The following is an 18690-nucleotide window of genomic DNA, read 5'->3' as shown; positions in this document are numbered from 1 at the left end:
CCTGAGCAGGGGAGGGGCAGAGAGAGAGGGAGACACAGAATCCGAAGCAGACTCCAGGCTCTGGGCTGTCAGCACAGAGCTGGACGCGGGGCTTGAACTCACAGAGTGTGAGATCACGACCTGAGCTGAAGTCAGATGCTTAACCGACTGAGCCACCCAGGCGCCCCGATAAGTTGTCATTCTAATTAATAAGAGTTTAGAAAGAAGCATAATTGAAATGGGAAGTCTCATAATAGTAAACTCTCTCGTATCTCAGTTTAACTATTCTCAGACAAGGTACTCTTCTGTCTGAACTTGCCTGTTTTCAGTGTATGCTTGTAATGTCAGACACATAGTTTGAAGATAAATTGGTAATTCTGGACCACTTTTTAGAGAGCTTCAAAATTGGTACTAGAGATTTTCTATTGTTCAAGTCTTATGTCATATTGAGGTGTAAAAATTCAGCACTGATTGTTAAAATAAATGCTGACTTATATTTTAGTCAACTTTTGAGTGCCCCTTCCATCCTACTCACTGGTGATAAAAAGATGAGTAAGGCATAGCTCTGGCACTGTTTTGTCATTACTCTTGGTTTTTTGTGTGTGTCTGACCTGGTATGTTGGTAGGTGTTCAATAAATACTTGTTGGTTGACAATGTCTTTAAGAAACTTGTTGGCTGATGGGAGAGTTAGACGTATAAAAAGATTTTTAAAAATTAAAATGCAAATAAAATATATAATAGAAATAATGAGGAGAAATCTGTAATCAGCAAGAAAAAAAGTTTTAGGACCTCTCCCGTTAGTTTTTGCCTTCTCTTCATACTAATTTTCATAATTTTAGGTAAGAATATCATCACCCACACATTCTTAGGAAAAATGAAGCATACTCTGGTTTAAATTATTTTCCTGTTTTTCTTTTTATTTAGATTCTCAGATGTTCATTGTTTCTATGAAACCAGGCAGGAATTTAAATGCATTATGTTTTTAGAACTCTAAACCTGTTTCTGTTCTGTTTGACTGGCACTCACTATTTTCTGCATTTCATCCTCTCAATCTCTTCCTTTCTAATCTGCTTACTAAAAATGAAGATTTAACATCAGGACCCGAGCTCAGTAACTGATCAAAGAGAACTTTAAGATGCAGTCTTGTGGCGCAGTTTGAGCTGTTAACCTGCTATCTAAAGGTGATGCTTCAAATGGCTTTTCTGTGCATGTGCATGGATTTTGTGAATTGTGGAGACTGTCTTTAAAACTGTGCTGTGATGTGTAATGTAAAGTGAGTTTGTTCTGGGTGCTGTATGCCAAAAGATGGACTTGACAAAATGATCTTAATTTATAATGCAACCCTTTGACTAATGACTCTGATAACTATGCTTTTACTAAATAACATTTGAGATTTAAAATAAAAACACCCCTGAAGTTTCTTAAGAAGTTTTAAATAAGTTGATTTTTGTAGAGAATTGCTTCATCCTATGTTCTGATGAAAGGTAAGGGAATTCAGGCTAAATCCACCTTTCTCCGTAGGACTTCGATTTCAGCCTATCTTGTTATTTCCTTACGCCTTTCCGGTTCCAGAATCAAGATTTTTTCCTCCTAAAGAGTTGCCTCTAATGATTTGGATTCTCCATAACTTAGGCCACTACCAAATTGGAATTAATTGCCAATCTAGTCATCTTTGAATACCATTTGGAACAAGATGGGATATAAACTTAAAATGTTACCATATTTGAATGTTCTTTAAGTAAGGGTTTCTCTCTTAATTTGCTCTATAGTTCCTATTATGTCATGTGTTAGCTTGCTCTGGTTTCATGTTGAATTAATACAGAGCTTAACTAATCTTAATTTTTTTTTAATCTTTTTTTAATGTTTATTTTTAAGAGACAGAGAGTAACAGCACAAGTGGGGGAGGGACAGAGAGAGAAGGAGACCCAGAATCTGAAGCAGGCTCCAGGCTCTGAGCTGTCAGCACAGAGCCTAATGAGGGGCTCAAACCCACAAATCGTGAAATCATAACCTGAGCTGAAGTCAAATGCTTAACCAACTGAGCCACCCAGGCGCCCCACTAATCTTAATTTTTTATGAAAGTTAACCCTGTAGTCTGCCTACTGTTTAGTATAATCTTTGACTTCTTAAGTATTGTTTTGTTTTGTTTGGCTATGTGCTTAAGTGGACTCCACGCCCAACATGGGGCTTGAACTCACAACCCTGAGATCAAGAGTTGGGTGTTCTACTGACCGAGCCAGCCAGGCACCCCTGACTCCTTAATTTTGGCTCTTTATAGGAACTGTGAAGATGATGGTTAAGCATTTGATTTCTGTCCATTGTTTCTTGCCTTTTTTTTCTTTCCTGTAGCCTGATCACCTAACACGCACACACACACACACACACACATACACGCAAACACACACACACACACACACACACACACACACACACACTTGTACTCATTACATTTGGTATTTAGTTGGTCTCTTCTTGATATGAAAGAACTATAGTTAACATTGAGCTTTTTTTGTTGTTTTTATTCTGTTAATATTAATGTTAACAACCAAAACTGTATAAATTGTTAAAATTACTGTGATCATATCTTGAGACTTGTTTCCTGCTTTTACAACAGCTTCTTTAATTGATTAAGGGATATTTCAAATCCTTATTTCAAACTTGCTATTTTTGAATGGGATTTATCTGGAAAAAAAGGGATAAAGACTATTTGACACCTCAAAACTGACAGGATAAATCTAACTTTCCAGATGGCATTATTTTTTTATTCATTAATGTATATTTATTTATTTTGAGAGAGAGCATACGCGCACATGAGTAGGGGAGGAGCAGAGAGAGAATGTCAAGCAGTCTCTTCACTGTCAGCGCAGAGCCCAACATGGGGCTTAATCCCACAAACCATGAGATCATGACATGAGCCAAAATCAAGATTACGATGCTTAACTGACTGAGCCACCCAGGCATCCCCCAGATGGCATTCTTAATTCTATCATAATTTAATTGCATTAAATTCCAATGCAATTTAATGATAAAAATGATTTTAAAAATTATAAATTTGCTTAAGCATTTTATTATGAAGTCTAATTGCTTCCCAGAAAGACCATAAATTTTAGTAAGCAAAAGAATTCGGTCACACATCAGAATCTTTTCTTTCTTACTGTAGACCAAAACAACCTGGGCCTGATGTTTTTTTATGTAGCCATAATCTAACTATATTCAGATACCTCAAAGCTAGGGAGTGTTAATGGGCCAGAAGAGTAAACATGCCAGTTGGTAATTGTGCGCTTAAAGGCATGGACTTTTAAGTAAGGATCAGGTTGAGGTTGAAGCCAAAGAATAAAAATATTTGACTAATGCTTTTCAAAGCAGTTTACATCCATTATCAACAGGATCTTTTCACAACCCCGTGAAGTATTAATATTAACTACAGTATGTTTATTTTATCTTAGTTTTACATATAAGAAAAAGGACACTTGCAATGGAAGTTTGCTTAAGGCTCTACAGCTCTGGAAAGACAGGTCTGGGATTGGGATTCAAGTCAATATACCACAAATCTTATGGCTTTTTAAAAAAATAAAATCTTGGTGTATACTTTTGCTTCCTTCAGATTAATTCCTTACCATCCCAATGTATAGAAATACTAAGGCAGACTACCAGAGTAACTAAAATACTCTTTCTATAACAGATTGGAAGTCCTTACACAGTCCCTTACCCCTGGCTGGGGAGCTAAATAAGCTTTTGAATTTCAATAAAACAATAATAACAAAAGATTTACAGGCTCTACTCCATACATACTAAAGCAAAATTTTCAGTGTGTAACTTATGCATCTGTGTGTTCACAGGCATCCAGGTTGCACTGTGCCTAGTCAAGTTTGGGAAATAATTACCTTTAAAGCAGTTAAGACCCTTTGAAGGAAGACAAATAAGATTAAAATCATTCTTATTACTGTTGCTATTGTTGTTATTATTACATGGGCAGCTACTCAACAGTTCTTTAAAAACAGGTAACTTTCAAGGTATTCCAACTTAGTGGCACAAACTCCAGGGTAGTGGCAAGCGGCAGGATCGACTGGAAGATACTACGTAGAGTGGAGGTGCTGAAGAGACCTGGAGAGGTCAGGTAGATAAAGATACAAAATCAACATCATTTAAAAATCACCTCTTCGTAAACATTCAGGATAGTCCTAACTGCATGGAAAGAGTGCAGTTTTTTCCCCAACTCATTTGAAAGTAAACATGACAATCCCAATGCAAAGCTATAAAAAGAAAAATTCAAAGTCCACTTTTTGTACCTTTTCCCCTTGATATTCGACGAACATTTTCCAGGGTCCCGTCCTCTTAAGGGGAGAAAGGTTTGGTAACCAGTCTGATTTTTTGTTTATAACACAGATCATGCTTTAACTGAAACTTATTCACTATATCATGTTAAAACAGTTCATTTCCATCTTAAGCCCCTTAACTAATTTTCTTACCTATAGATTCAAGAACTAAAGCAAAAGCTTGCCTGGTTGCCAAAGAGGCAAACTATATCATGTTAAAACAGTTCATTTCCATCTTAAGCCCCTTAGCCCATCTTAGCCCCTTAGCTAATTACGGATGGAAGAATTCTCAAAAGGTTAAAAGAATTTTCAAATCTTATCTTTTATGGTTGAGAAGGAGGTTAGAGCATATATATATATATATATATATCCCTTGATAGACTAGGAGCCCCACAAATCCTTCCCCGGGCTATTCTTTATGTACTAAGACTAGCAAGAAATATAGTCTTTTATTCAGTGACTTGATTCCAGCCCTCACTCTTTTTAACTGTTCTACAATCTGACATCCTGATAAAAGCTGTACGTATATTAATTCTATTAATATTTCTGGTTATTAACTTTCTAATAAATAATAGCGCTGTCAATTTACTAGGAATTACTCTACTTTAGAATTTTGTCTGTGACTTATTAACAACACATAAATGTAAATGGGTTTCACCAAACCAACAGATAATTATATGTAAATATTTACTTTAAAAAGGTATATCCCACCTTGTTCCAAGATAGATTTAACATGGTTTAGTGATAAATTAATTAAAGAGCACAAGTTGGAAATTGATCATGAGAACTTAATGTGGAACCAAGAAAGGCACTTTGATTAGCTCTTTAGTTTTCATAGATAGATTTACCCTTTCATTATCCCTTATAAAAAAAGTAGTAGTACCTTTCTGTAGCATTAATGATAATGGTTGTAGATCTGATTCTAGGTTTGTCGAAAATGAATCCTAACGTCTATTAAGGAAGGAGCCACTGTTTCATAAAATCTCTCCTCTGCTTTTATAGTTTTGAAACTTCCTCATCAGCATATTATGTGGAATAAATCAGACACCAATATTATAGCTATATACTACTTTGTTTTTGTTTACAGAAAAGTAAAAATTAAAATTGTGTGAGTGAAGGGGCACCTGGGTGGCTCAGTTGGTTGAGTGTCGAACTCCTGACTTTGGCTCAGGAGTTCAAGATCTCATGGTTTGTGGGATCAAGGCCTGCTGTCAGCCTAGAGCCTGCTTGGGATTCTCTCTCTCTCCCTTTTTCTCTGCCCTCCCCTGCTCATGCTGTCTCTCTCTCAAAATAAATAAATAGACTTAATTAAAAAAATAAAATTGTGTGAGTGACAAATATACCTAGCCAAACAATTAATAAAAAAGTTTTATTTGTGTGTGTTTTTTTTTTTTTGTAATAGTCATTGAAAAGTCACTTTAAAGGGCTCTTTTTCTTGCCATTATTATCAATTTGAGTAGTAAATCCCATGGTAAAATTCTGGCTTTGGCGTATCAGTTACATCTAAAGTACATGCTTTTATTTAAGAGGCCTTGATATAGGAATTTTTTTTAATGTTTATTTCCTTATTTTGAGAGAGAGAATGCATGTGAGTAAGCACGGAAGGGGCAGAGAGAGTCCCAGCAGGCTCCATGCTGTCAGCACAGAGCCCAATGTAGGGCTTGATCTTACAAACTCTGAAACCATGACCTGAGCTAAAATCAGGAGTCGGACCCTCAACCATGAGCCACCCTGGGCACCCCAGGCTTATTATTTTTTTTTAAGGAGAAAAAGGAAACTCTTAAATGGAAAAGCCCTGAATCAAAGGATTTGTAACTGCCACCAGTGTGGCCAAGATAGTTATTCATTGGCTGTACAATTTGGAAATCATTCATGCCTTTCTTCGTGATGTTTGTTTCTTTTTTAAAAGTTAATGCAAAATTCTGACTTCAAAAATCTGATCAGCTGGAACTATTCTGGTTCAAATAAAAGGGCACCAGGGTTTGAGTATTGCCCATTCAGTCTTCTTTCTCTTCCATCTCTCATCAACTTGTAAGATCCTTCCAAGGAGCCTCTTTATTATTATTATTTTAATGTTTATTTTTGGGAGAGAGAAACCACAAGCAGGGGAGGGGCAGAGAGAGCGGGGGACACGGGATCCAAAGTACGCTCCACGCTGACAGCACAGAGCCTGATGTGGGGCTCGAACTGACAAACCATGAGATTATGACCTGATCTGAAGTCAGATGCTAACTGACTAAGCCACTCAGGCGCCCCCCCAGGGAGCCTCTTAAGGCATCCGAGAACACCTGTCCTAAGGAATTTTTTTCCTCGTATCCACAATCTTCTTTTCTAAATACTGGCAAAAGCTAGGGGAACCTGAAAAATCAAATAATTGAATTTTCCAACTTGCTAACTGCTTATGAAGATTTCATGGAAATAGTTGAACCTTCAAAAAAACTTTTTAATGTCAGCAGGCTTACACAATTCATCTTTTTTCTATGTCATATTGCAACTAAGCATAGTATAGCTAATCCAGGTCTAACTAGAGGTAGCTTTTATGCTAAGGATGCTAGGGTCATCCTCAAAGTAAAAAGCATTAATAATTCCAATTCTTCCCTTCCTGCTTTTCGGTATCTCTCTACACTCCTGACTTTTATATAGGACAAAGAACTTTGAGTCTGGTAAGGCCTACAAGGCAACATGGGGAGATGGTGGAGACAACTGTCCTAGCAATGTAGTATCTAAGCAGCCAGGTCGAGTGACAAATGGTCAGCCTCAACAAGCAACTACTGGCACAGCCAGCGGTGGATACATTAAACGGTATGCCAGCTCCTCCTGATTTTTTTACCCCTTTCCTAAATGAATGTCTTAGGAGGATGGGTGTTGTTATATACAAACCCTAACTCATCAATTAGAAATAGTGTTTATGCTGTTTGAAAAATGCATTTGAAAATCTGTCTTCTGACAAAATATTGACTGTGGTTCACCTTCGTTGATGGATTCGTTTCTCTTTACATTTTTCAGTATTTTCAAAATTACCTAAATAAGCATATTTTACTTCTATAAATAGGAAACTGTGTTTTAAATGTATCATCTAGAGCAGGGGTCAGCTAGATCCCTATAAGGATAACAGTAAAGGGTCAGATAGTAAATACTTCAGACTTTGCAGGCCAGTCTCCATTGCAACTACTCAACTCTGTTGTAGGGTGAAAGCAGCGATAAACAACATATAAGCAAATGAGCATGGTTGTATTTGAATAAATCCTTATTTACAAAATGAGGTGGCATGCCAGTTTTGGCCTTTGGGCCAGAGTTTTGCAACCTCTGTTTTATAAATTAATTAATTAATTAATTTTTAATGTTTATTTTTGAGAGCGACAGAGCACAAGCGGGGGAGGGGCAGAGAGGGAGGGAGACACAAAATCTGAAGTAGGCTCCAGGCCTGAGCTGTCAGCACAGAGCCTGACATGGGCTTGAACTTAAGAACTGCAAGATCATGACCCCAGCCAAAGTTGGACACTTAACCAACTGAGCTACCTAGAACCCCTCGATTTTTTATTTTGAGAGAGAGAGAGAGAAAGAGCACGTGCGCACAAGTCGGGGAGGAGGGCAGAGGGAGAGAGAGAGAGAGAGAGAGAGAGAGAGAGAAAATCGTAAGCAGGCTCCACGCTCAGTGAGGAGCCCAATGAAGGGCTCAATCCCATGACCCTGGGATCATGACCTGAGCTGAAATCAAGAGTCAGATGCTCAACCTACTTGAGCCATGCAGGCCCTGCAACCTCTGTTTTAGAGCAATGGTTCTTTATACTTAGTATACATCATAGTTACCTGGGAGGTTTATTAAAACACAGAATGATGGGATCCACTTCCAGTTTCTGATTCACTAGATCTGTAGTAGAATGTGAGAATTAGTGTAAGTTCCCACGCGATGCTGTGATCATTCTTTGAGAACCATTGTTCTAGAGTTGTTACTTCTCTTACATGGGCTTTAAGACATTGTGCTTTCCTTGGGCAATGTTTCCATTTTTACTGCAGAATGTTTTCCAAGAATGGCAACCTACATTCCCACAGGTCTAACATTTGCTGAGGTCATTTTTGGTTACTTATTTTTATGAAAATTAAATCCAATTAGTCCGTTTATAATTCACCATAAAAGTACTGAATTAACTGTGTTTTTATGATAGTATAACTAATGACGCCAGAGAAGATGAAATGGAAGAGAACCTGACCCAAGTGGGCAGTATCCTAGGAAACCTAAAAAACATGGCCCTGGACATGGGCAATGAGATTGAGGCTCAAAATCGACAAATAGACCGGATCACGGAAAAGGTAAACTCTCCTTTGCGCCTCAGAAATTTGAGATATCTGCAGTGTTTTAGTAATGGACGTCTATGCTCCATACTTTGGGAAAGAACAATAGGAGATCCTGTCCTCCTATCAAAGTCTTACAGTTTTGATGAGGTGGCAGTTCTTTTTTTTAATCTGTTTTGTTTATTTTGAGAGAGTGCGCACACATGGCATGAGCACAGGAGAGGCAGAGAGAGAGGGAGAGAGAGAGGGACTCCCAAGCAGGCTCCGTGGCTATCTGCAGAGCCTGACACAGGGCTGGATCTCATGAACTGTGAGATCATGACCTGAGCTGAAATCAAGAGTCGGATGCTTAACTGAATGAGCCACCAGGTTGCCCCCTAAGGTGGCATTTCTAACACATTGAAAAACAATAGCCAAGTTCTCCACTCCCTTGCTCATGGCAGTTGGTTCATTTTGAAACCAAGATCTTGGAATGAGTGGTTGGTTTTATTTAAAATTTCACATATGAAGCTTAGACTCTACTCTGACCTTTGGGAGGGCTATTTTTTTTCCCCCCTGAATGAGTGAGTTAGCTTTCAGGAATTTTATTTTGTTACTAACAAATTAGTAGGTTCCTGAATCTTCATCTTATGAGTCAGTAGGTGAAAATCAGTCCTGCAGAATGGTTCTTGTGGAGTGGACACACAAAACAGTGTCCTATGAGTAAAGAAAAAGTAGAATTGCCTTTTTTTTTTTTTTAATTTCACATGATAGAAAAGATACTGGAAGTGAAATTGTGTTCAGTGTTTGGATGTGTCATGTCTAAAAGCCATTTCTTGTTACTGTTATTTTATTAAAAATCTCATTGTGCTTTAAAGATGGGGTGAATTTTTAAGCTTAGCTCTGTTGACTCAATGGTGGATTTCAGTGAAGCAAACAGTGGTTCATGAGATGCTTTCAAAGCTGTAGTGTGGGTTTAGGCTACATATCACCCATCTTTTTAATTCACATATTGATATGGATGGTAATATATCTGTTACAAAAATCTTGGGGAAAATTCTTTCAGTCTCTCTGGGTTAGAGCTAGAGTAGTCTCAGATAAGATTCTATGATTCACTGGGGCGCCTGGGTGGCTCAGTTGGTTAAGTGTTCAACTTCAGCTCAGGTAATGATCTCATAGTCCATGAGTTCATGCCATGAATCAGGCTCTGTGCTAACATCTCGGAGCCTGGGGCCTACTTCAGATTCTGTGTGTGTGTCTCTCTCTCTGCCCCTCCCCTGCTCATGCTGTGTTTCTGTCTCATAAATAAACACTAAAAAAAATTTTTTTAATTAAAAAAAAAAGTTTTTATGATTCAGTTCAGGGGATCCCACAAGGTCCAAATCTGTAGTTAATTTCATTGCATCTAAAATGCCACATCTCAAATGCCACTGATTATAAGATGCATCCCAGTTTCAGACATATTAAACTATGAAAAAATGTTATGGAATTTATGAAGTACTGGCCACTTCTTCTGTCATGTCTTTGTCATGTTTATACACCCAGTTTTCCCAAATGAATTTCATATTCTGTCTCTTTTTTTAATTTTTTTTTCATGTTTTTATTTATTTTTGAAGGAGAGAGAAAAACAGAGCATGAGCAGGAGAGGGGCAGAGAGAGAGGGAGACACAGAATTCAAAGCAGGCTCCAGGCTCTGAGCTATTAGCACAGAGCCTGATGCGGGGCTCAAACTCACGAACTGTGAGATCATGACCTGAGCCGAAGTCAGATGCTTAACCGACTGAGCCACCCAGGCGCCCCTCATATTGTCTCTTTTTGCCTACAGTGAGATTTGTAATGTGACTTCATCTGTTTCCTGAATTTTCTCAGTGTATGAGTTACTCCCAAGTATATGAAATTTAACTTTTTTAGAGCAACTTACCTTGTAACATAATGCTGTTATCTTTTTCTTTTTTTCAGGCTGACACCAACAAAGATCGTATTGACATTGCGAATGCCAGAGCAAAGAAACTCATTGACAGCTAAAGATGCTGCTGTACTTACCATTTATTCACTTCTCTAGCTCCTCCTTCAAAGTCATTACCTTTTCAAAGTTTGAAGTTTTGGTCCCATGCTCTTCTAATTACAAGATAATGTGCAAGAAGGGTTAGGAGTACAGACCCCTATTTTTTATGTTCTCTTTTCCCTTGAGGGTAGACTACTGCTCAGCCTTCCTTCTAGTATTTTTTTTTCCCTCGGTTTATACTCTTAGATTGGTTTTTGTACATCATATATAGTGTTATTTTTCATCGTTCCCATTTACTTTAGCAGGTTCTTCTGCTTTCGAGATTTGGAAGCATTGCCAAAGACAGCCATGAAAAAGGAAGCTGGAGGCAGGGAGAGGGGCAGCAAGAAGGAGAGGCAAGAGATAAGAGGTTGTTACCTCAGGAAAACCTGCAGGCCACAAAGCAAAAGTTGCAAAGCCACAGTAAAGATTTAGTTCGGTTTAGTTTTTAACTTAAGTTGCATTTATTGCCAATTTAGGCTAAGACTTGGTTTCAGAGCTTTTATGCACAAAATTTTTGTTATACACAACTTGGCAACCTCTACTCCAAAAACACAGAATTAATTTTCTTAAAGTGAGCTTAGTTTCTGAACTTTTGGTGATTCATGTATGTACATAGATTCTGTGATCACATTTTATATTGCACCATATAGGAACACTTTGTATAAAAGAATGGCTTTTTATTTTCACATTATTAGTACTATCATGGTCCCATTACATGCCTATTAACCTCATAAAATTGTCATTAGTTTTTGAAGAAAAAATATGTAAATATGTATGTATAACAGGATTTCTCTCTAAAGCAGGGCTTAAATTTTTTGGAAAAGTTTGACAAAGTGTATCACGTGAATTCAGATTTACCTCAATGCCAAGAATTATGTTTAGATCGAAAAAAAAGAAACTTGTTTTGATCTCAGGTAGAAAAATAGTTACATTGCTTTGAGTTTTTTGTAGCTTTAGACTTTACAAAAGCTAGAATTTATTGTTTAAAAGTGATTTGGAAAATAATGCTTTTGGTTTAATTATTGATGATTGCACTATCACTCAACTAGCCTTGTGGATTGAATTATGTCCAGAATCACGTTTATTTAGATCCTGAACAGTGTTATAAGAATCTGATTGGTATTTGTCACCTTTATTTAAAAACTAGTGTCTGTACACTTTAGAGCTATTAATGTGGATTGGTTTGACCAATAACCACTGCTTGATCTTTACAATTAAATTTTATAACTAACTAATGGAATTGTTCTTTCAAATAGGTAATGTGTTTCTGTGACTGTTTGGTGGAGGGATGGGGAGAGGGGGATCAATAATTTCACCAGTTCTTAACAAACTGCATAAAGCAAAAGTCCATAAATTAAGAAGCACTCCAATGGAAAGCTGCCTTTAGCACCTTTCCCATCTTTTGTACTGACATGACTTTTCTTCCTATGACTTGTCATGAGGTTCATTTTAATGTTTATTAGTCTCTCATTCGAGCTTAAATACACCAGTGATTGAAAGGATGTTTATGAGCTAGAACTATGACCACTTACTGAAGATTATATTAACATGAGGACATTCATAGGCTAAAGAGGAAAATATGTAAAGTGATACTCAATCAGGCACTCTGCATGCCAGAGGAATAGTTTGGCTGGGCAGGTAGTAGTAAATGTGTAAAGTAAGAAGGTATAAAACACTGGGGATTGTGCTATACCTAAATGTCCTTACTTGGAACTTAAAAAAAAATTTTTTTTATTATGGCTAAAGGCAATAGTTCTGAGAACACCTAAATGCTGCCCACACAATATAATTAGTTAGAAGGCACTCAACTTTGTCTGAATTTACACTCTTGCTACTTGCTGAGACTGCAAGCCCATTTCTGTGCCTCAGTCTTCCTTGGCTATAAATGGGGATTAACAATTCCTACTCCATAGAGTTGTCACAGGAACTCAGTGTGCTATTATGTAAAGTACTGAGAGCAGCACCCAGTGAACGTAAGAGCTTAATATAGTTGCTATTGTCTTTTGGGTGGAGCTCTTGGTGAATCCCTTTGTAATTTGATGAAAGACATCATAGTCTATCTCCCCAGAGAAATAGATAAACACAGATGTGAATCATGCATAAATAAGAATCTTGCATCCATGGGTCTTGAAAGCCCATCTATGGATCCCAGGTTACAAACTCTTCCAAAGCTTCTGCTGAAAAAGAAGAGGGATTGAGGCCATAGAAATTAGGTCCATAATGCACTAGAAATAGATGCTATTGACTTAAAAAGACTTCTCTGATTTTCTCATGTAACATTATCTGGAAACTTGTTTTCCAGTACTTTTGAAAGGCAGTAACTAAAAGTGGTTAACACAGCTCTAGAGTCTGACCACCTGCTTTGAAATTTCACTTTGGTCATTTACTTGTATGACCTTGAGCATAACACTAACCTACAACTAAGAAGTTCAAAAATAGTATTCTCCCCGAATATATATATTTTTTAACAGTAAGCTCCCTCTTCGAGTCTCCAATCTTAGAATAACAATTATGTTTATCCCCAATAGTTGTACCTATTTTTTCTTCGTTCACACTTCCTTCATCCTTGTTACTACACTTCAACTCTAGATCTTTTCATGTCATGCGTGAATTATGAATCTCCTAACCCAAACATTCTTATTTTTAATTTTATTTTTGAGAGAGAGAGAGAGACAGAGCATGAGCAGGGGAGGGGCAGAGAGAGGGAGACACAGCATCTGCACAGAGCCTAACACGGGGCTCAAACCTACTAACCGTGAGATCATGACCTGAGATGAAGTCGGATGCTTAACCTCCTGAGCCACCCAGGCGCCCCAGGGGAGAAAGAGAATCTTAAACAGGCTCCACACCCAGCACAGACCCCAACATGGGGCTTGACCTTGAGACCACAACCCCGAGCCTAAACCAGTAGTCATGCTTAGCTGAGTGAACTACCTAGGTGCCCCAAAATTCATCTCTTTACATGTTAATTTCTTTTTTTTTTATTTTTGGGACAGAGAGAGACAGAGCATGAACGGGGGAGGGGCAGAGAGAGAGGGAGACACAGAATCGGAAACAGGCTCCAGGCTCTGAGCCATCAGCCCAGAGCCCGACACGGGGCTCGAACTCATGGACCGCAAGATCGTGACCTGGCTGAAGTCGGACGCTTAACCGACTGCGCCACCCAGGCGCCCCCTACATGTTATTTTCTTTAGGTCACTCTTACTAAAATTCCAGGTTATCCAATTACATTCCTAATCAGATTTGTATTTTTCAGATTGGTATTCAAGTTCCTTATTCTCTAGTCATTTGTTTTTATCCTTTTAAATGTAGTTATTTGCTGCAAGCCTTCCATTTCTATATAACTTAACTTCTATTTTAATGCCTTACAGATGAAATAAATGGCAGCATTTATTGATTGCTTACTCTGTTGTGTGCACTCTGCTAAATGCCTTATGTATCTTTTTACCATATCCTCATACTTGAAACGTTAGGAGGTATTCCCCATATTACAGATGGGAATGAATTGCACAAATTCACAGAGGTAGTAAATGAAATACTGTGGATTCAAATCAGGATCTTTCTAACTCCAAGGCCCATGATCTTAATACACTACAATGACTTCCAACCAAGCTCTAAAAAAATGTGGGTGACTTAGGGCTGGTGGCCAAACTAGAATATGGGTCTCCAGACCACATACTAGTAAACCAACTTCATTATGTCAGCTCATAGTTAAGTCTAAATACTTGTGCACTATAAATCTGAGCATGTTACTTTACATAGCTCCTGCCCACAAGTAGCTCGTTCGAACAAGGGACAGATGAATATAGAATGTGAGAAGTGCTATCATAACAGATGGGGGATTAATTAATTTGGCATAGACTTAAAATGGGTTTTAGAGAGGAGCATTTTAGAGAGGGCATTCCTGACTGAGCAAACAATGTAAAGACAAATTACAGGAGAGACCCTGCACTGTGGGTTTAAGGAGAATAATCTGGTGTGACTGAGCAGGCACATGAGAGTGAAGAAGGGGTATCTGGAAATAAGGCTGGGTCCAAGTTATGAAAGCTAGCAGTCACTGATTCTCAGGAGGGACTTTTTTTTAATTCCAATTAATAATTAAATGGGGACATTTAAGTTATTTATAAGTTCTGATTTATTAGATGTTAAGTACTGATAAAAAAAATTTAGAGAAACATTGTTCAGTAGATCAAAAAGGTTAAGCATTAAAGTTTATAAAAAGCCAAACTCAATTGCTAATGATAAACTGGCAGCCCATCCTTCCCCATGATGAGAAACAGAAAGTAACATGGAAAATAGAGAATATCCATATCAGATTTAGGGTCAGAGAGACTTCTTCATATAGTTTAAACACTAAGCTGTTGTGATCTATTGGCTTAATGGTTAAACTAGGTTTATAAAAGAAGAACTGACAATACACGCTAAATTGCCCTGAGAAAGACAAAACCTCAGAAAATTACAGAGTGGTAGTTATCTAAATGTTCATGTCAGTAACAACATAAAATCATATACCTTTGTAAATTTTAGTTTCTCTTAATAAAAACATGGTTCCAGTACTGCAAAATGAAATGCTTATCGGTCACATGAAGGCATTTCAGTACTCCTGCGACCTTAACAAGAACATGAAATGTTTCCTACTCACTTTACTTTCAAACAAAGGACCACATACAGGTTAAATTTTCTCCTGTCTTCTTTGATGGAAGAAGGATTAACCCTTTTTCCAGTCAAAGTTCATTAAAAATTCTTTATTTAGTATATTCTCTCGCCCAGAGAATAAGCTTTATAAGCATAGTTATTTTAAAATATTATACAGATAGTTTTTTGATTGGTAATTTGATTAGAATTATAAATACAAAAAGGGAAAAGGATTACCAGAAATAAGACATTATTTCTAACAAAGTTTCGGGAAAATCTTGATTATTAAAACCCTTTGTATCTTACAAGTTTTGCATATATGGTTTTAGCTCTTCAAAGCTCTCTACCAATAAGGCACCTGCAATAGTAAAAAATTTGCTACTGCAGCCTTGGGGACACATCTCTTAGTGTTGTATTGGTGCTTCTCTGACAGTACACTTTTAAACAAGACAGTCACATATTTATGTACATTCTAAATTCCAAGTATAAACACTGCAATTGAATTGATGGACTGAAATGAAATCATAAATCCTTAGATTAACCATAGTAGCCTCTCACAAATTATATGAATTTCATAAAAATACAAAATGTTAACACAGGTGGAATGGCAGTCAACTTTATGAAAGCTCATACACTGAAACTAAACATGAAATTTCAAGCTGTGATATGGAGTGATTCTGTTACCGGGCAGCATCCCTTCACTGTATAAATAGCAACTAGCTACTGGTTTCTTAAAGGCAGACTAATGATGGTTTTGATGATCGACATTGTCTCTGCCCTATCCATGACTCAAAATGGAAGGCTCTTATTGTCTCTTGATTTCTTTTAGCTTACTTAAGACGAGTCCTGGAAAGGAAAAAGATCATTGAGCAAAATATAATCTGGAGTATCATCTCCTTACTGCAGATAATCCTTGACAACAACAGGAGCCTCTGATTCAGCCAGATTGCAACAGATTCCAAGTCAGTGTCCTATATGGTTCCCATGCTCCTGGAGAACATCATGCAAACTTCTTCTTAGTGGCCGTGAACCTCTCCATGTACTAAAAATCATGAAAGAAGAATATGTGGTATCTTGGCATAAGCGAAAATTAGCCTTTTTTTAATTAGGATTTTTAAAAATTTTTATTTATTTTGAGAAAGCGTGTGTGAGAGAGAAAGCAGGGGGAGTGGCAGAGAGAGACAGAGGGAGAGAGAATCCCAAGCAGGCTCCACACTTAGTGTGGAGCCCAATGTGGGACTTGATCCTGCGACAGGGAGATCACAACCTGAGCTGAAATCAAGAGTCAGACTCAATCAAATGACCCACCCAGCCACCCTTAATTAGGATTTTATATGATGATTTTCACTTAGGTTTTTATTGGATATGTTCTTTTTCATTCCCTGCAAAATCAACCTATTGTAAATGCAAATATAAAACACATAGTTTGGGTTGTTTTTTTTTTTTTTCACATATATTTTAACAGGGACACTCATCAAAAAACAAAGATGCTTTACAATAAGCTGTCTGGAGGAAAAATGGTCTTGGCACAATACCATTTGCTTCTTAGAATCCACCTCCAAATTGGGGAACAAATCCTGTTGATGTAAACAGGATTATGCATATATCCTGTAGGTATACATTCATGGGGGTTACTTCACTGTCCTCATCTCTGGGACAGAGATGAAGTACACTAATACATACCTTATCATAGCCTTCCAGTTCTCGAAGTTTCTTTATTTCAAAAAGGTTGCCTTCCACAGCAAGCAGACAGATCTGGGAGTCACTGAGGATGCTCTGTGGAAGCATGCTGAGCTCAAGACAGTTCTCTTCCAGGCGAAGAACTTTAAGACGAGGACAGCAAGATATCTTTACTGAGATCTGAGATATCTATTGAACAACAACAAAAAAGAGTCATAGGAAAAAGCAAAAGCACTACTATGATGGTTATTTTTTTTTTTACTAAATTAAAACAAAAACGTGACCATTTGTCCTAGTTCTTTCTTTTACCGCCTCCATTTTCTCACTACCTACTCACTCCCGAAGCCTGTGTTATCCAGCTTCTGTTACTCCTCCTCCATTTTTTTGGAAAAAAGATGCTTTTTGAAGGTCACCAGTGGCTTTTTAGAAACAAAATGTTCTAATAAAAGCACTGTTCATTATAGGAAATTTGAGGATCACATAAATTTAAAGAAAAAAGTTATCCAATCTGCCATCATAAACATTTTGGTGCATTTACTGCCAAGGTTTTATTTGTACATAGATGCTGACCACTATACTACCAAAGCCAAGGTTTCACTGTACTCATTCCCCGTTGGATTTGCTACCACTTCTTTGAAACTCCCTCTTGTACCTAAGAACTAGGTTTTTCTTTTGAATTATTCCTGGGTTTTGGCTGCCCCCGCCTTGTTCCTATGGACGTTTTTCAAGCAGTAGTCTCTAATATTTAATATTTGATCTTTTTCAAGTTCATCCTTAAGGATCTCTTCACATCCTTAAAGTTCATCACTTCTGTCAAGACCTGAAAGTCTGTATCTACGTTCATATCTGCTCACGTCTAGTCTACTCCTATGTGTCCAGTTTTTAAAAATTTTACGTTTTTTAGGGGCGCCTGGGTGGCTCAGTCGGTTGAGCGTCCGACTTCGGCTCAGGTCACGATCTCATGATCTCGCGGTCCGTGGGTTCGAGCCCCGCGTCAGGCTCTGGACTGATGGCTCAGAGCCTGGAGCCTGCTTCCGATTCTGTGTCTCCCTCTCTCTCTGCTCCTCCCCCGTTCATGCTCTATCTCTCTCTCTGTCTCAAAAAATAAATAACGTTAAAAAAAAAATTAAAAAAAAAATTTTACGTTTTTTACTTTTGAGATAGAGACAGAGTGTGAGTGGGGGAGGGGCAGCGAGAGAGGGAGTCATAGAATCTGAAGCAGGCTCCAGGCTCTGAGCAATCAGCACAGAGCCCCATGTGGGGTTCAAACTCATGAATCATGAGATTCAGACTGAGCTGAAATCGGTCACTTAACTGACTGAGCCCCCAGGTGCCCATGTGTCCAGTTTTTAGTAAAACATTTCTATTTGCATGAGTCACCATCGTAATCAACTCAGCATGTCCATTCTGCGTAGCTCTAATCATCTTTTAGGCACTCAAGCAACTGTCTCTGATTCATTCACCTCTTTTGCCCTTTAAATGCTCCAAGTCACCAAATTATATTTACTCTGCCTGGTATCATTTCAGACCATCACATGGGAACTTGGTAGAAATGTAAATTCTAAGACCCAACCCCTGACCTACGGAATCAGAAACACTGAGGGTAGGGACCCAGTGATCTCTTCACAAGCTCTTCTGGTTAATCTGGTGCACACTTAAATCAGAACCAGTGATTACAGGGCATCAGCCTGGGTGAATGGAATGAGTGTGCAACCAGTACTTGTCGCTGAACCATGTTTTTCCAAAAGTTTTTTCAAATA

At 37.9% G+C, this 18690-nt stretch overlaps 2 protein-coding genes across 12 annotated transcripts in view; one reads left to right on the top strand and one right to left on the bottom strand.

Annotated features, from left to right (window-relative positions):
- Positions 1 to 11846, top strand: part of SNAP23 (synaptosome associated protein 23) — a 36506-nt gene extending 24660 nt beyond the window's left edge. For 2 of the 4 annotated variants that reach the window (XM_045059485.1, XM_045059486.1), the window contains exons 6-9: positions 905 to 937; positions 6940 to 7098; positions 8463 to 8607; positions 10528 to 11846. In XM_045059485.1, the coding sequence (XP_044915420.1) occupies positions 905 to 937; positions 6940 to 7098; positions 8463 to 8607; positions 10528 to 10593 (403 nt within the window). In that variant the 3' untranslated portion in view covers positions 10594 to 11846. The remainder of the gene's footprint in view (positions 1 to 904; positions 938 to 6939; positions 7099 to 8462; positions 8608 to 10527) is intronic. The other 2 variants (XM_045059487.1, XM_045059488.1) reach the window with 2 other exon arrangements.
- Positions 2479 to 18690, bottom strand: part of LRRC57 (leucine rich repeat containing 57) — an 18754-nt gene continuing 2542 nt past the window's right edge. For 5 of the 8 annotated variants that reach the window (XM_011283049.4, XM_011283050.4, XM_011283048.4 and 2 more), the window contains exons 5-6: positions 16934 to 17119; positions 14733 to 16292 (exon numbers count right to left, since the gene is read on the bottom strand). In XM_011283049.4, the coding sequence (XP_011281351.1) occupies positions 16251 to 16292; positions 16934 to 17119 (228 nt within the window). In that variant the 3' untranslated portion in view covers positions 14733 to 16250. Of the gene's footprint in view, positions 4085 to 12589; positions 12793 to 14732; positions 16293 to 16933; positions 17120 to 18690 lie in introns of those variants that run through there. The other 3 variants (XR_006599299.1, XR_890417.4, XR_002158410.3) reach the window with 3 other exon arrangements.

This window comes from Felis catus, chromosome B3 (genome assembly GCF_018350175.1).
Source record: "Felis catus isolate Fca126 chromosome B3, F.catus_Fca126_mat1.0, whole genome shotgun sequence".
Lineage (NCBI taxonomy): Eukaryota > Metazoa > Chordata > Mammalia > Carnivora > Felidae > Felis > Felis catus.
Note: the sequence above shows the minus strand (reverse complement) of the source record. Positions and strands in the feature narration are given on the sequence as shown.